This window comes from Bufo bufo, chromosome 7 (genome assembly GCF_905171765.1).
Source record: "Bufo bufo chromosome 7, aBufBuf1.1, whole genome shotgun sequence".
NCBI lineage: Eukaryota > Metazoa > Chordata > Amphibia > Anura > Bufonidae > Bufo > Bufo bufo.
Genome location: NC_053395.1, coordinates 38,597,707 through 38,617,108, shown reverse-complemented (window position 1 = coordinate 38,617,108; position 19,402 = coordinate 38,597,707). Strand labels below are relative to the sequence as shown.

Here is a 19,402-nt window from a genome sequence, read left to right as displayed (position 1 = left end):
GAACCATTTCTGTCTGAGATCCGTTTTTTAGAAAGAAAAAAAAAGTACTGCATGCAGGACTTTTTTCTGTCTAAAAAATGGATCTCAGACGAAAATGGCTCAAACTGATGACAACCGATGCAACAGGATCCGTTTTTTACAGGATCCTGTTCCCCCCCCCCCTCTCTTCTTCTGACGGATCAGAAAAACGGAAAGCTTAGGGTACTTTCACACTAGTGTTTTTCTTTTCCGGTATTGAGTTCCGTCCTAGGGGCTCAATACCGGAAAAAAAATGATCAGTTTTATCTTAATGCATTCTTAATGGAGAGCATTCCGTTCAGTACGCATCAGGATGTCTTCAGTTCAGTCCCTCTTACGTTTTAACACTTTCCGGAAGATGTGCCGCGCCGCACAGCACACAATGACGGGTTAGGGAAATTTCACACTAGAGTTGGAGATGCGCTTGCGCCTTACCTCTCAGCTGGCTCCTGATGATCAGACACCACGCGTGCGCAGTGAGTGGTAGGGAGATTTAACAGGACAAATGGCCATCAGATCTCCCTACCCCAACACTGCGCAGGCGCGGTGATCGGATGGATGTTCGGTATAAGAGATCTCCCTGTCCGCTGGTGCGCAGGCGCGGTGTATCCCGACGGGAGTAGTTAGCCCCGCTTGCTCACTGGCCTGTAATTTTTCCCTACCCTCTAACCGCTGCTGAGGCTCCCGGCGCATTCGCAGTGTCAGCCGGTGTCCAGCTGAGAGGTAAATCACATTAGGTGGCCCCTTCTCCCCAACTCTGGTATGAAATTTCCCTACCCCGTCGTTGTGCTAAGCTCCCCCTGGTGGCGGCTACAGCTACCCACAAATTATATCATTTGCCTGGATGTCTATGCAAGGGATTTGGAGCTCTGTATATCTGACTGCTATAAGATATATTAAATTAATCAGCACAAAATTTTGGACCCAAACGTGACATAGTGTCATAGGCATAATCATCGAGTGAATTCAACTGAACAGGACAAGTAGATAAGAAATACTTGAGACTTAGGCCCCTTGCAGACAAACGTGTCCGGATTAGGTCCGGATGCGTCCCGGTGCATTGCAGCAAACCCGCGCGAGTTAGATACGCAATTGCAGTCAGTTTTGACTGCGATTGCGTTCCGATGTTCAGTTTTTATTGCGCGGGTGCAATGCGTTTTGCACGCGCGAGATAAAAAACTGACTGTGGTACCCAGACCCGAACTTCTTCACAAAAGTTCAGGTTTGGGTTAGTTGTAGTGCAGATTGTATTATTTCCCCTTATAAAATGGTTATAAGGGAAAATAATAGCATTCTGAATACAGAATGCATAGTACAACAGGGGTTAAAAAATAAATAAAAAATATTTAACTCACCTTAATCCACTTGTTCGCGCAGCCCGCATCTCTTCTGTCTTGTTCTGTGAGGAATAGGACCTTTGATAACGTCACTACTCTCATCACATGGTCCGTCACATCATCCATCACTATGGTGATGGATCATGTGACGGACCATGTGATGAACGTAGTGATGTCATCAAAGGTCCTATTCTTCACAAAAGAAGACAGAAGAGATGCCGGTGTAACGTTACATTACCCTACTTCGTGAGATTTCCCTACCTCCTAACTTCTGGTCGCACCGCTGATGACGTGAGGAGGCGTTCCTGAGTTTTGACGATCTGCGCATGCGCAAAAGGGAAGTTTAGGGAAAATCTCACAGCGCAGTTCAGCTGCACACCGGGACACTGCGCATGCGCCGGGGAGCCTCAGTAGGGAAATATTATGGCCCAGTGCGCAAGCACGGCTAACTCCAGAACATCAATCCGATCTCCACACCTGCGCAGTGTGGGAGTAGGGAGGTCTCATGGCCATATTTTCGGTTAAATAAATATATATATATATATATATATATATGGGGGTTGTCTGCCTGCGCAGTGTGGGGGTAGGGAAATCTGATGGCCATTTTTTCTGTTAAATAAATATATATATATATATATATATATATATATATATACGGAAAATACAAATGTGATAGCACTCTATATCCAGCATTCTGCCCTGCCTCCATGCTGGATGAGGCATTGGTGTACATTTTGGCCAAAGCGTAATAAGCCACTCACCACGTCAAGGTCGCCTCTATTTGAGTGGTCCCTAACACTAGTTCCTACCTGTTTATGGGCCATGACAGCCACACAAAGTCCAGGGAATGCAGGTCAGCGTGCGCGCCAAGCACACTCTGCTTTTAACCCCGTCCGGTGCCATTACAGCTTTCATCGGATCCAGGGATGCAAGTACCAACATGCATGCTGAGCCCACTATATACTTCTCCTGGAGCCAAATGGCTACTGGTAGGTTCTATATAAGCAGACCCAGTTTTATACTGACTTTAAAACCAGCCCCCAGGACAGATTGACTGGTCAGGTGTGCAATGACTCCAAGGAGATCGCCACGCCTCCAATATATACTACAAAGAAAAAATGTGGGGAATTGAGTCAGCACAACCTGTATATAGGTGCACATCACTATGGCTAAATACACGCTGACCTGCATTCCCTGGACTTTGTGTGGCTGTCATGGCCCATAAACAGGTAGGAACTAGTGTTAGGGACCACTCAAATAGAGGCGACCTTGACGTGGTGAGTGGCTTATTACGCTTTGGCCAAAATGTACACCAATGCCTCATCCAGCATGGAGGCAGGGCAGAATGCTGGATGTAGAGTGCTATCACATTTGTATTTTCCGTTTGTATATGTATTTCGCCATAGTGATGTGCACCTATATACAGGTTGTGCTGACTCAATTCCCCAAATATATATATATATATATATATGTATATATTTATTTAACAGAAAATATGGCCATAAGATCTTCCTACCCCCACACTGCGCAGGCGCGGAGATCGGATTGATGTTCTGGAGTTAGCCGTGCTTGCGCACTGGGCCGTAATATTTGCCTACTGAGGCTCCCTGGCGCATGTGCAGTGTCCCGGTGTGCAGCTGAACTCCGCTGTGAGATTTTCCCTAAACTGTCCTTTTGCACATGCGCAGATCGTCAAAACTCAGGAACGCCTCCTCACGTCATCAGCGGTGCGACCGGAAGTTAGGAGGTAGGGAAATCTCACGAAGTAGGGTAATGTAACGTTACACCAGCTGCGCGAACAAGTGGATTAAGGTGAGCTAAATTATTATTATTTTTTTTTAACCCCTCCAGCCCTTCTGTACTATGCATTCTGTATTCAGAATGCTATTATTTTACCTTATAACCATGTTATAAGGGGAAATAATAATGATCGGGTCCCCATCCCGATCGTCACCTAGCAACCGTGCGTGAAAATCTCACCGCATCCGCACTTGCTTGCGGATGCTTGCGATTTTCACGCAACCCTATTCATTTCTATGGGGCCTGCGTTACGTGAAAAACGCACAAAGATGAGCATGCTGCGATTTTCACACAACGCACAAGTGATGCGTGAAAATCACCGCTCATGTGCACAACCCCATAGAAATGAATTGGTCCGGATTCAGTGCGGGACCAATGCGTTCACCTCACGCATTGACCCCGCGCGGAAATCTCGCCCGTGTGAATGGGGCCTTAGTTTTCCTTTATCTGAACAAAATCTAGGAACAAAATGCTGGGTGCAAGAGCTTTCCTTGGGAACAATGGCGCTCTATCTGACTTATCATGGGAAAGCCATATCTTGTAGGTATGAATGATAACATTTTTAATCAACTGTAAAATTCTCATCAAGTTCAGTGGTACCTATTATAAGTTACTGCCGTGGATCTACTCACCTTTGGAGAATGGAAAAAATGCATCTTTCTTCAAGAACTTTCCATCAGCATCCAAGAAATGATTGGGGTTAAATTGGTTGGGGGTCTCCCATTGGGTTTCGTCACAGAGAATTGATGTGAAGAGAGGGATCACTGTAGTTCCCTAGTATATAATGACAGATTTGTAACATGTTCCATAACTTTACAGTTCTTCCAAATATAATAATACATCTCATGTCGGCCATCGCTATAGCTTTTACCACCCAAGCTTGTGTCCTTCCCGTTCTAACCCACCTCAATATTAGACATAATGACCACCATATTCTAGGTCACTCTCTTTACAAACAGGAGACATTCAGTTCTCGGCAGTATACAGTCACTGTTTATGGTCGTCTGGATGAGGTGCTTTAAAAGTCATGTGAGAGTGACTCTTCTAACTCTATTCAGTGCAGGCTGCCCTAAAGAGTTCCTTCTGTATTTTATTTATGGCATTTGGAGCCTAGCCATGGAAATGTAAACTCCTCATTCCTGCCCCCTTTACTTTCCTCTCCATAAGGGCTCTTGCACACAAACGTATTTTCCTTCCGTTTCCATTCTGTTTTTTTACAGCACCTTATACGAAACCGTTCGTTTCAATGGGGCTTGAAAGATAACGGAAATGACTCTGTGTGCATTCTGTGTCTGTATATCTGCATGTCTGTCCCCCACCCCTTAGCAATACCCCCTCTTTAAAATGGGACCTCCACAGCAGCCCACCCCCTTAACTTTGAACATCACAGCAGCCCGCCCCTTTAACAGTGAGTTCCACAGCATCCCACCCCCTTGACAGTGACCTCCACAGGGGTTTGCCCCTTTAACAGTGACCTCTACAGCACCCTGCCCCTTTGACAGTGACCTCTACAGCACCCTGCCCCTTTAACAGAGACCTCCACAGCGCCAGCCCCTTTAACAGTGACTGCTATAGTAGCACCCTGCCCCTTTGACAGTGACCTCTACAGCACCCTGCCCCTTTAACAGAGACCTCCACAGCGCCAGCCCCTTTAACAGTGACTGCTATAGTACCCTGCTGCCTTAACAGTGACCGCCACAGCAGCTGCCCCTGTAATAGTGGCCTCCGCAGTCCCCTGCTCCCTTAACAGTGACCTCCACAGTGGCCTACCCCCTTAACAGTAACATCCACAGCGAACGCCCCTTTAACAGTGACCTCTACAGCAGCTGCCACTTTAATATTAATCTCCACAATCCCCCGCTCTCTTAACAGTAACCTCCACAGCGCCCGCCCCTTTAATAGTAACCTCCACAGCGCCCGCCCCTTTAACAGTGATCTCCACAGCGGCCCGCCCTTTATTTGTGACCTCCACAGTACCCCCATCTCATTAACAGTGATTTCCATAATAAGGCTACACTAGCGTTTTTCCTGGATCCGGCAGGATTCAGCCAAAACACTTCCGTTACTGATAATACAACCGTCTGCATCCGGTTGAATGATCTTTAACATGGCCAAGACGGATCCGTCATGAACTCCATTGAAAGTCAGTGGGGGACGGATCCATTTTGTATTGTGTCAGAGAAAACGGATCCGTCCCCATTGACTTGCATTTTAGGTCATGACGGATCCGTTTTGCTCCGCATCCCAGGACGGAAAGCAAACCTCAGCATGCTGTAACAAAATAGAAGCTGAGCTGTTATTGGTTGCTATATGCAACCTGATGAATGTCAGCCAGCAGACAATGGCTCCTGTAGTTTGGCGGTTAGGTTACTAAGCGTATTTTTTTGCAACTAATTGGAAAGCACGGGGTAAATAGAACATGTATTAACATTGGTTATCAAACTGCAATGATAACTAATGTTAACATATGTCTTATTGTGTTACCTTACTGCATACACACAAGTATTAAACCCACATGTGATTTTGAAACAGGTGGTTTGATCCTGAAGGGATGATTTTGTTCTTACCTCAACCCCCCACTTCCTGTAGGAGTGGAGTGTTTGGGGGATCTTTAAATTCTCTCATTTGTAAAAAAAAAAGTGAGCTGGATATGTAACGTTTTGGACAAGTGGCAGATGAGGTTGAACACTGACAAATGTAAGGTTATGCACATGGGTAGGAATAATGCAAGTCACCCGTACATACTAAATGGTAAAACACTGGGTAACACTGACATGGAAAAGGACTTAGGCATTTTAGTGAACAGCAAACTAAGCTGTAAAAACCAGTGTCAGGCAGCTGCTGCCAAGGACAATAAGATAATGGTTTGTGTTGAGCAAATCAAAATTGCCGAAGTAGGATTCTTTTCGAATTTCAGGAAAAATGCAACATATGTTAAAAAAATTCAACATATCTGGGCATAACTACTGTGAGGGGGCGCATATCTGGCATAACTACTGTAAAGGGGGCAGATATCTTGGCATCGCTACTCTGAGGGGGCACATATATGGCATAACTACTGTGAGGGTGGCACATATCTGGGCATAATCTGTGAAGGGGGCACAATGTGGGAATAACTACTGTGTGGTGGCATAAATGAGAAATAATTACTATGTGGGGGCATTTAGGGACTGGGTGGTATTAGTTGTACAGTTATGCTTTGGGTGGATTTAGAGGGATGGCCTAGTGCACAAAAATTTTGCTGTGGTGTGCTTTGCACGTCGTAAGTAGTGTCCCTCTTCCTTTTTTTCAAAAGTTGGGAGGTATGGTGCCCTGTCTCCTCCATTTTACTGTGTACTTAATGCATGGAGAGACGTGACAGGTTCTAGGGACAGTGATTAGGAAATACTTTATTTACAAGATATTACTATTCAGCAGTTCAGGGACAGACTATTCATAGTGTAGGGATATAATAGGGAGACTTCATCTGCACTATAGTGAAAATGCAGGGGCCAATAGAACAGTGTACAGCCTGGGTAATAGGAGCTATTCTATTACACCTTGCTGCACTAATTGGGGTTAAAAAGCTTTCTAATACTACTGATTTTAGGTTGTTCACATTCTTTTATACATAAGCATGTCCGTTAATCCTTTTTTCTGTAATTGGGTTGAAATTGCTGTCTGATACTACTGATTTTGGGGTGAACAGGTTCTATAGCAATCTATGTGGAATCAGACAGCAGACAGTGTAAAAGAAGAGAGCTCTTTCCCTCTATAGTACAATTTTGGGCCACTGCACGGTTAAATCCTGTTCTGCCCAGCAGGGTTAGAGAATCATTACAGATCACGTCTGCCTCGGTCTTTGTATTTCTGAAGTGTTTAGTGTGATTATAGCACCATCTAGCGGTGTTAAGTTGTAGTACACTTTGTTTTTCCTGTTACAAATACTAAAAGCAAAAAATGTTTAGTGACTGGAGGGTGCTCTAAGTCGTATCTGATCCACCCACTCAGAAAAATTGTACAAAAAGTATTACTATAGAGAACGGTACTCTAAATCTGAGGTCACGCAGAGGGTCAAAATGTAACTAATTTATTAGTATATTTAATATCAATTATACATAAACACACCCCTAAATAAAATGCAATAAAATAAGATACACTAGAAGAGGATAAAAGGAGGGGTCCCCCCTGAAAAATGTAGGTATTAGTTCTATGACATTTACATCACCTAATAGGGAGAAGCATATATAAACACTGCAAAGAGTATAAAGAAGGAGCACAATGTTTGGCTGTCTATGTAATTGCCCTATTAGTCCACATCAAATCTGTATAGTCACCATGCAGTGTTTATAATATGGCCATCAGTTCAATATAAAACACTGCAGGATGGATTCTTAATGTTACTTGTAGCGTAGATGTGATGCTACCACAAGGTGGCAGCACAGACCAGAACTGGGCACGTAGTAAGTCCTATATCTCAGCCCGGTCGGAATATCTTCAAAGTGTACACATATAGCCACATGTAGCCACAAGTAAGTTAAATCAATTAAGTTCCATCAATTATCTCCGTATGTTCAACAAACTTAGGGCTCTTTCACACTTGCGCTTTTGTTTTCCGGCATAGAGTTCCGTCGTCGGGGCTCTTTGCCGGAAAAATCCTGATCAGGATTATCCCCATGCATTCTGAATGGAGAGAAATCCGTTCAGGATGCATCAGGATGTCTTCAGTTCAGGACCGGAACGTTTTTTGGGCGGAGAAAATACCGCAGCATGCTGCGCTTTTTGCTCCGGTCAAAAATCCTGAACACTTGCCGCATCGACGGATCCAGAATAATAGCCCATTGAAATGTATTATTCCGGATCCGTCCTAACATCTTCAGTTGTTACGACGCAACGACGGATCCGGAAGTTGCATCTGCGCCTGCGCCAGGAAGTAGGAAGGACTTGGCTGGCACGAAAAGAGACTGATCCGGAAATCCTGAAGCCAACATCAACGTTTTTTTTCCGGATCCGTCGTACGGATCCGGCCCCATACCGGATCCGTACGACGGATCCGGAAAAAAAACGTTGATGTTGGCTTCAGGATTTCCGGATCAGTCTCTTACCAAAAAAGCCGGAAAGACGCATCCGGAAAGAAAAATTATGCGTTCTTACGCGTTTTTCCGGATCCGGCGTGTAATTCCGGCAAATGGAGCACACGACGGATCCGGACAACGCAAGTGTGAAAGAGCCCTTAGTTCTGGTCAATGATAAATTATGCTTAGTCCGGGTTAATAATACAGTATCGCTGCTCTGTTCAATGCACTAATCAGAATTCCCCAATACTGCCGACCAGACAGGGAGAAATAATCTCAGCATATATTTTGCAATACTCCCACTGCTGAGTCCATTTGGCAGGCTCACCGATGTTTGACACCGGCGTCCCACTGTACACGGATGCACTGGCCGCTCTGGGCGGACACCGGGACAGGTAAGCGGCCAGTGAATACTTCAGGAACAGATTGCAGCACAACAGTTAGTTGCGCTGCAATCTGTGACTTCTACTCGCTCACACTAGGTCTAAAAAAGTGGGCATGGGGTGGGCAAGGAATGGGCCGGCAGGCCTGTCTTATTTACCTTCTTCTAGGCCTCTTTCAGGCAGGCAGAGGATCCACCGAAGTCATGAAGAGGCCAGCGTCTCTTCATAACTTTGGTGGAACCACCGCCAACTTAGAGGTTTGTTAAGATCATCGTCTAAAATGCCAGTCTTAATAAATGTGCCCCTATGTTACTAGGTTACGCACAGTTTCCACCAGAAAAGTCAATAATTGCTTATGATCTAGGTCACTAGAACACGTTTTTATGACATTTTGAAGAATTTACTGCCAGAGAAAAAAATTACCTTTGGTATAAAATAGTCTTTGAAATGGACATCTGTGGCTGTGGTATGTGGGAAATACTGTAAGATGTTGGCAACGCGCTGAACTTCATGGGCTACAGCCAAGCAGTACGGAAGGACTTTCTGGTCATCCCATCTAGGAGGACGCTCAAGACCTATCACATTTTCAATTTCATCTTGAGCTTTTTCTGAAATAAATACAAAATGAAATATTATTTTCATCCACTGACTTATCCTGAAATATCCATGCAAAGCAGAAAATATCCCGCTGGAAAATGATGGGATGTTTGACCTGCTCTTGTCATTGGTGATGATCACATGGGTGCACAGCTTATACTAGTTACAATACCATTATTAAAGCTGTTTTGCTCCTTCCCGACATCCGCTATCTATGTATACAGTGGTCCCTCAAGTTACAACATTAATTGGTTCCAGACGACCAGTGTATGTTGAAACCATTGAAAGTTGAGTAATCGGTTCCAAAACCCCAAAATGTCACCCAAGATAAGAGAAAATTAAGATTCAAGAAAAATAAGCAGATAACTAAGACAAGTCCTTACATATAACAGTCAAGAAAAGCTGCTAACTAACAACTAATCCAGCTATTTTACTAGAGAAGTGGCCTTGACTGGTTGGATCTGAGTCTGAGGCATTGTATGCTGAGTCTAGTTTCTAGTTACGATGGGTCAGAAAAGACCATTGTATGTTAAAAAATATTGTATCCTGAGGCCATTGTATCTTGAGGGATCACTGTATTATGTTGCTATAATTAACAAGTTATAGTTGGTACACCTTTCTGAATAAGAGTTTCAATAGGGTACACGGCGATACTAGTACAACATGCATCAAACAAAAAGAACCAGGTGGTCCTACCGCATCCTGGGTATTGTGGGGTGTCGGCACAATGTCTGCTGGATCTGAAACCAGGTCACTGTAATGGTAAAATATAGAAAATAGCCACATAAGTAGGGATGGTAACTGTCCCTGTTATGGCTCTAGTCAGGGGTCCTGTATTGGCCCTAAAAGTCCTTATCATAGAGCACCCGGACTGAAAAAGTCAACCCTGTCCGGAACCTGACCCTATGTAAACAATGCCCTAAATTGCCCTATTACTTCATCCCATTGACTTTGTCTGGGCGGGTGCTCCATTGTTAGTTTTTTTTTAGGGCCAGCACAGTACCCCTGACTAGGTCCTTAACAGGAACAGTTACCATCCCTGCTCATGTGGCTATTGTCTAAATAGTGCCAACACCCCACGATGCCCAGGATGCGGTAGGATCACCTGGTTCTTTTGTTTGTTTCAGGATGGTGTACTGGTACTACTATGTACCCTACTGAAAGGTTTTAACATTTTTATAACAGTATTAAAACATAAAAAACTATCTAAATTTGATATCACTGTAATCATACTGACCCACAGAATAAGGTAATGTGTCATTTTTACCCCACAGTGAATACTAGAGATGAGCGTATCGACTTTGGATGGTACAAAGATTTGTGCTATAGTTTTACGGGTTACATTTTTACTGTATTCACTGTATGGTACATCCGAAGTCGATTCGCTAAAGACTTTGTTCTAATACTGTACAGAGATCCCTCTCTGTAACTTCGGCTCATCGGAGCCTATACATTCTAATACTAATAGGGATCTCTGTACAGTATTAGAACAAAGTTTTTAGCGAATCGACTTCGGATGTACCATACAGTGAATACAGTAAAAATGTAACCCGTAAAACTATAGCACAAATCTCTAGTATTTAAAGGGTAAGTGTCATATTTTTTTATTTGCTAGTTTATTAGAGCTAGGCATGTATACCTGAGTTAGTCTGTCAATGATTGCCAAAAGATCTGTAATTACCTTATAATAACAGCTTTCATTAATGTCCCCTGTCCCTTTCCACTGGTCTCTTAACACTGTTGCTATGGCTTGTCTGTCTTCCCTTTAGTGTAAACAGACGACATAAGGGCGGTCCTTCACACTGCATGCCTGCATTAGGCTTCAGAGTGAGGAGGCGTGTCTCTCAGTAATCCAATCTGATTGGCTGGCAGGAAGCTGCTGGCTTAAACAAGTATGTACCGATATAGTAGAGTTAACACTCATGCTTTCTGAGATTTCTGAGATGTGTTATCTAAACTAAGAAAACACCTTCAATTGCTTTTCAATGGCTTTTGTTTCAAGATAACACGATGATTTAAGAAATTTGAGTTAAGAGTTTGAGTGCTAACCCTGCTACATCTGTATGTGTGTATGTATGTATGTATGTATGTATTAGTCTCAGAGAACTGGCAGCAGAGCCATCTTTTTTTGCAAAAAAAATTTATTAGAAGGGAAGAAGAAGAAAAAAACTGTTATTACCATACACAAATTAATCAACAACATTATTAGTTTCCCTCTTTTTCCCCCATTTAAACCTTATGCCCCTCCCTTACCCCTCCACCTCCTCTCATTGCAATGCATCTCCTATCCCCTCCATCAACAAGACGGAGACAGGATACCGATGAGGTAAAGGCAGGGGAGCTTAAGACTTCCAATTCCCCCATATCCTATTCCATTTCTCTTCAGTGTTCCTTTACTTATATAAAATATTTTCATATCTCCTGATCTTATTAATCAAATTTAACCAAGTAGATATGGTAGGTGTTTTTCGTGAAAACCAGGTGCTTGTAATAAAGAGTCTGGCCAGAAACATTAATTTAATTAAAAAAATCTTTTTATATAAGATCGCCAAGTATCCAGCATTATTCAGTGAACGGAATTGCTACTTTTAATTTTTGGGTAATGTAGTTATTAATTGCCCTCCAATATTCTAATAATTCCCTACAGGACCAAAACATATGTAAGTAATAAGCTCCAGGTGAGACACTAGTCTTAAATTAGCTAATATATTTACCCACTCACCTAATTGAATCGTTAAACAATCCACTCCGCAGGCCCTTTGTCCAGGGGAGCGTATATTGTTAAATAGTGCATCCAACAACAATTTATACAATTGAGAAATCTTGACCTTCTGCCCCAGATTTCCCATCAGATCATTCAAAGGGGTAGAGGTGTCTACCTCAAACAAAAAATGTCTGTGAAGGGTCTCATTTATCCAGGTCATGGTATATCTGTAAAGAATAAATCAAGGCAACTGGACTTACTGTAGATTTCTTGAAAACGTTTTACACGTTCTTCCAACGAGCTTTCTCAATTCTGAGTGACTGTACAAGAATTCTCTGGGAATAAATATGTAACTGAATCAACATCTGGTAATTATACCCAGCATGGGGTCAGAGGTCATTATACCCAGCATGGGGTCAAAGGTGTTGATTCCATTACCATAATTGGAGTCAGTAGCTGATAATCACCTCCCAGAAAAAGGTGTCAAGACAGCATTGTATGTGGCAGACAATAGATGTCGAACCCCCCCCGACTCTATTCAAGCTTGGCTTCTCCATTTTTACGTAGATGGCCTCCTTCACACCTCGTTTGTACCAATCGGCCTCCTTATCCAAAACACGTACTTGACTGTCTTCAAAGGTGTGACCTGTTTCTTTTAGATGTAAGTACACGGCTGAATCTTGACCAGAGGTTTTGGCTCTTCTATGCTGAGCCATACGCTGATGTAGTTGTTGTTTTGTTTCGCCGATATACAGTTCTGAGCATTCCTCATTGCACTGGACTGCGTACACAATGTTGTCCATCTTGTGTTTAGGCATTGGGTCTTTTGGGTGAACCAGTTGTTGCCTCAGTGTGTTGCTGGGTTTAAAGCAGACAGGGATGTGATGTTTATTAAAAATCCTTTTGAGTTTCTCAGACACCCCAGCTACATATGGGATAACCATATTCTTGCCTCTGTCATGCTTCTCGCCCCCACTGGTAGTCTTGGTGCTCTTTCTTCTCCTTCCTTCTGTTTTGACAAAGGCCTAATCTGGATACCCACAAGTTTTAAGTGCCCCTCTGAGGTGTTTAAATTCCTTCGCCTTGGCCTCTGTGCTGGTGGGGATTTTCTCTGCCCGGTGGTGTAGAGTCTGGATGACTCCCAGTTTGTGGTCTAGAGGATGGTGGGAATCAAATAGCAGGTACTGGTCTGTGTGTGTTGGTTTTTCGATAGACCTATATTCCTAGCTTCCTTCCCTCTTCCACTGTTATAAGACAGTCCAGAAACGCCAGTTTGTTGTTCTGCATATCTTCCCGCGTGAAATTGATGCTATGATCCACTGAGTTGATGTGATTGGTGAAAGCCTGTAACTCTTGTTTATGAATTTTAACCCAAGTGTCATCCACATAAGATGGACAACATTGTGTACGCAGTCCAGTGCAATGAGGAATGCTCAGAACTGTATATCGGCAAAACAAAACAACAACTACATCAGCGTATGGCTCAGCATAGAAGAGCCAAAACCTCTGGTCAAGATTCAGCCATGTACTTACATCTAATAGAAACAGGTCACACCTTTGAAGACAGTCAAGTACGTGTTTTGAATAAGGAGGCCGATTGGTACAAACGAGGTGTGAAGGAGGCCATCTACGTAAAAATGGAGAAGCCAAGCTTGAATAGAGGTGGGGGGTTAGACATCTATTGTCTGCCACATACAATGCTGTCTTGACACCTTTTTCTGGGAGGTCATTATCAGCTACTGACTCCAATTAGGATAATGGAATCAATACCTTTGACCCCATGCTGGGTATAATGACCTCTGACCCCATGCTGGGTATAATTACCAGATGTTGATTCAGTTACATATTTATTCCCAGAGAATTCTTGTACAGACACTCAGAATTAAGAAAGCTCGCTGGAAGAACGAGTGAAACGTTTTCAAAAAATCTACAGTAAGTCCAGTTGCCTTGATTTATTCTTTACAGATATCAAACAAAAAATGTCCCTGTAGACTGGAAAGTGCCGAACGTAACTGAAAGTACCTAAACCACGATAAATTCTCAATATGTGTCCTATGTGCGAGTTCCAAGAATGGGAGTACGACCCCATTTCCCACCACCTGTGCAACATATAAGATATTGTTTTTTTGCCAATACTTATCCCCATTATATTTCCTGTAAACCATGATTATTCCAAAGGGGCGTACAATAAAGAAATCCCTTTATTCCAAACCACCCTTTAACCCCTTCCCAACCAGGGCCATAATAGTACGGTGCAGCGGGACGTGACTTGCCGCCCAGCGCAGTACTATTACGGCCCGCTCATCGGGCAGGTGCAGGAGCTGCGCCCGCCCGATCAGCTGCAGGGTACCGGCTGTTCCCATTAGTTGGACCGGTGCTGCATGCGCCGGCATCGGTGAAAACAGATGCCATCGGTGAAAACTGACCGCGACATAGAAGGGGTTTGCTGCGGGGGAGGGAGCCCATCGGGGGGGACCCGATGGGTGAGAAGGCAGCCCGATGCCATGCATCGGGACCTGCCTTCTACGGGTGCCCAGGAGATCCAGCCTCAGGCTGGGTCTCCTAGGCAAACTGATAGTGTATTACTCTGTGTAATACACTAACAGGCAATGCATTACAATACAGATGTATTGTAATGCATTGCAGAGGGGATCAGACCCCCAAAAGTTAGTCAGAAATAAAGTTAAAAAAAAGTAAAAAACAATGTTTTTGATAAAAGAAAGTAAAGTTTTAAGTAAAAAAAGAAAAAAACGCCCCTTTTCCCCTGATTTTATAAAAAAAAAAGAGAAAAAACACACATATTAGGTATCATCGCATCTGTAATGACCGGCTCTATAAATATATCACATGATCCACCCCTCCGATAAACACCATAAAAAAAATAATATAAAAACTGTGTCAAAAAATCAATTTTTGTCACCTTACATCACAAAAAGTGCAACACCAAGCGATCAAAAGGGCATATGTCCCTCAAAATGATACCAATAAAACCGCCACCTCATCCCACAAAAAATGAGCCCCTACATAAGAAAATCGCTCAAAAAATAAAAAAACTATAGCTCTCAAAACATGGAGACACTAAAAGATAATTTATTTTGTTTCAAATCTGCTATTATTGTGTTAAAGTGAAATAAATAAAAAAAAGTATATATATTAGGTATAATAACAAACATCTCTATAAAAATATCATATGATCTAACCCCTCAGGTGAACACCGTAAAAAATAAAAAATAAAAACTGTATAAAAAAAAGCAATTTTTGTCACCTTACATCACAAAAATTGCAACACCAAGCGATCAAAAAGGTTTATGCCCCCCAAAATAGTACCAATAAAACTGTCACCTTATCTGGGAAGAATGAGATCCTACCTAGGACAATCGGTCAAAAAGTAAAAAAGCTGTCACTCTCAGACAATGGAGACACTAAAATATGTTTTCTTTTTGCTTCAAAACTTCTTTTATTGTGCATAAGTGAAATAAATAAAAAAGTAGACATATTAGGTATTGCCGCGTCTGTGACAACCTGCTCTATAAAAATACTACATGACCTAACCCCTCAGGTAAACACCGTAAAAAAAATAACATAAAAACTGTGCCAAAAAAGCAATTTTTTGTCACCTTACATCACAAAATTGCAACACCAAGCGATCAAAAAGGCGTATTCCCCCCAAAATAGTACCAATAAAACCGTCACCTCATCCCGCAAAAAAATAGATCCTACCTAAGACAATCACTCAAAAAATAAAAAAGCTATGGCTCTCAGACTATGAAGACACTAAAACATAATTTATTTGGTTCCAAAAATGCTATTATTGTGTAAAACTTAAATAAATAAGAAAAAGTATACATATTAGGTATTGCCACGTTCGTAACGATCTGCTCTATAAAAATATGACATGACCTAACCCCTCAGGTGAATGCTGGAAAAATAAATAAATAAAAACTGTGCCAAAATTACCAATGTTTTTGGCACCTTGCCCCATAAAATGTAATAATGAATGATCAAAAAATCATATGTACCCAAAAATGGTACCAATAAAAATGTCAACTCTTCTTGCAAAAATAGAGCTCCTGCACAAGATGATCGGCAGAAAAATAAAAAAACTAAGGCGTTCAGAAATTGGAGACACAAAAATATATTTTTTTGTTCAAAAATGCTTTTTATGTAAAACTGAAACAAACAAACAAAGAAAGTAGACATATTTGATATCATTGCGTCCGTAACAACCTGCTCTATAAAAATAGTACATGATCTACCTTGTCAGATGAATGCTGTAAAAAATAAAAACAGTGCCAAAACAGCCATTTTTTGGTTACCTTTCCTCACAAAAAACATAATATAGAGCAATCAAAAATCATATGTACCCCAAAATAGTACCAATAAAACTGTCACCTTATCCCCTAGTTTCTACTGTAAGGGTGCATCAGTGGGGCTGAAAATGGGACATGGCATCTAAAAACCAGTCCAGCAAAATCTGCCTTCCAAAAAACATATGGCATTCCTTTCCTTCTGCGCCCTGCCATGTGCCCTGACATCAGTTTACGACCACATGTGGGGTGTTTCTGTAAATTGCAGAATCAGGGTAATAAATATTGAGTTTTATTTGGCTGTTAACCCTCGATGTGTTAAAGAAAAAAAATTATTAAAATGGAAAATCTGCCAAAAAAGTGAAATTTTGCAATTTTATCTCTATTTTTCTTTAATTCTTGTGGAACACCTAAAGGGTTCACAAAGTTTGTAAAATCAGTTTTGAGTAGCTTGAGGGGTGTAGTTTCTAAAATGGAGTCATTTATGGGGGTTTCCACTATGTAAGCCCCCACAAAATGACTTCAGACCTGAACTGGTCCTTTGCTTCTAAAATTCAAAGCCTTCTAACGTCCTAAAAAAATAAAATGACATTTACAAAATGATGCCAACATAAAGTAGACATATGGGGAATGTTAAGTAATAAATATTTTATGAGGTATCACTTTCTGTTTTAAAAGCAGAGAAATTGAAATTTAGAGAATGTTTGGTAAATTTGTTTTTTTTAAAAATAAATAAAGGTGAAATACATTGACTCAAATTTATGACTGTCATGAAGTACAATGAGTCACAAGAAAACCATCTCAGAATCGCTTGGATAAATAAAAGTGTTCCAAAGTTATTACCACATAAAGTGACACTTGTCAGATTTGCAATGAATGGCCTGGGAAGGAAGGTGAAAACTGGCCCGGGGTAGACAGGGTTAATGGTGTTCCACGCTTTAATAAATAGCTTCCTAGACTCTCTATAATCCTGTTGGATAATGGAAAATCGGCCGGACTCTTATAACGTAAACAAATTGTTATATAATGAATTCCTAACCAAGGTCCGACAGAGTACACTTTTCTCCCATTGGCAAAAGAACCATAACTGTGCGGCTATAAAGTAGCCTTTAAAATATAGAAGGTTTAAGCCTCCCTGTTCAATCGGTTTATAAAGGTATTCCAGCTTACCTGCTTTCTTCCCCAAAGTAAATCATTAATAATTCTATCAATTAATTTGAAGAACTTATCTTCAATCCATATTGGAGAATTTCTAAGGACATAAAGGAGTTGAGGTAATATCACCATCTTTACTAGGGATATTCTGTCGACTCTAGATAAGGGAAGTCGAAGCAATAACTTAACTTTTGACCTTAATTTACTAATCAATGGGATCAAATTAAGTTGTAAAAAGTCTTCAGTCTTGGGAAATATCATCATACCCAAGTATTCAAATGAGTCTGCCATTTTTAACATGCTCAAGGACCCATCAATAGAATATTCAGGTCTATCTAGTGGCATGAGAGTTGTCTTTGACCCATTAATATCCAGGCCCGAGACTACACCAAAGAGATTAACTATTCGGATAAGTTCTAGAAGTACAATATTAGTATCATTTATAAAAAAAACAGCACATCATCTGCATATAGAGAATCTACTCCTGATAGCCCAAATCCTTCAATCCTAGAGTCTTGCCTTACCCTAGCAGCAAGAGGCTTAATATAAATATCAAATAGTAATGGAGAGAGTGGACATCCCTGTCGGGCACCCCTACTCAGAAGAAAACTCTTTGTCAAACTCCCATTAATGTTCAATCTAGCCGTAGGAGAATTATACAAAAGCTTAATCATAATTATAAATCTGGTACCAAATCCCATTTTCCCTAAAACCCTCCAGAGGAATTCCCACTCCACCCTGTCAAACGCCTTAGAGGCGTCTAGAGACAGAATGGAGCGAGAAGACCTCCCCTGGAAGACTGTATGTTCGCATATAGCCGATGCAAATTATAATGAGTGCCTTTATTGGGAATAAACCCATTCTGATCGGGATGTATAATTGAGGAAATAACCCTAGATGACCTAGTGGTCAGAATCCTTGAGAAGAGCTTCATATGGATTTAGCAGGGTTAACACACATGCTTTATGAAACATGTTATCTAAACTAAATGCAACTAAATGCGTTAAGCAATTGCTTTTCAATGGCTTTTGTTTCAAGATAACGCGATGAGTTAAGACATTTGAGTTAAGAGCTGGAGTGCTAACCCTGCTACATCTGTATCTGTGTTTAATAGGGAAATTGATCTCTGCAAAGAAGTGTAAATAGGTTTACGCTCACAATCACTGCTACTCAGAGCGTTGGAAAACTAAAACATTAAATCTTTATTAACTATTACAATTAAAAACCTATAAGAAGGGGTAATATGTGTCCCAAAATATCAAATCTCTTTTAATATCCTCAATTGAATGGTATCTATATTGCTGTCTGCAAGGGTTTACTACACCAAATAACAACTATCAGCTGCTGAATGTCGCGTCATCCAGCATAAAGCAGTCGGCTCTAGTATGCAGTATCACCTTCTATTATAAGCTGCCACAAACCTCAGCAGCAGAAGGTGTCACAATGTTGCGGGTGGTGAAGCTAAATGGGGATGTTACTCTCGTACTCGGGCAGTTCCGCCCATCATGTAGAGCCCCCCTTGCTTCTCTATCTACTCACGCAGCATTAAACAACTTGCGCCACAATTAATTACATGAGCCTAGCATATTACGTTAAATTAACTGTCTCCCACCATCTACTCTACGCGTTTCGCTCATCAGGAGTAGCGGGGGTATTTACAATAAGACAGACAAACATGCACGCCGCTCGCCTCGTGTGGTGAGGCGGCAGTCTGGGCGCTAGGATGGCCGTAATACGGCCGCCGATCTGACTGGATGATATAGGGTTAGCCCCTCCCCTCTCACTGATCATGCCTCTGAGCCGACGTGTGGGAGGACTGGAGGTGCGGTCAGATCGCAATACATCACCGCCCACTCCAGCGGCTCTATGAGGCAATAATCATTAGGAGTGTCAAAACACTCAAAAGCAATTCGGGAATACATAGGCGGCTATTTATAAGGCAGGTAAACCATAAGATCAACATTGAGAGAATCAGCAAGATTCGCAAAGAAAGCGGTAGAAAGGCTGTGTGTGAAGAGAGAGGAAATGTCCGAATCCAAATCTCTTA

At 41.9% G+C, this 19,402-nt stretch overlaps 1 protein-coding gene across 1 annotated transcript in view; it reads right to left on the bottom strand.

The window, feature by feature from the left end:
* LOC121008250 (cytochrome P450 2W1-like) overlaps positions 1 to 19,402 on the bottom strand; it is a 42,225-nt gene that overhangs the window by 1,877 nt on the left and 20,946 nt on the right. The window contains exons 7-8 of the mRNA XM_040440683.1: positions 9,016 to 9,200; positions 3,788 to 3,929 (exon numbers count right to left, since the gene is read on the bottom strand). Coding sequence (XP_040296617.1) covers positions 3,788 to 3,929; positions 9,016 to 9,200 — 327 coding nt within the window. The remainder of the gene's footprint in view (positions 1 to 3,787; positions 3,930 to 9,015; positions 9,201 to 19,402) is intronic.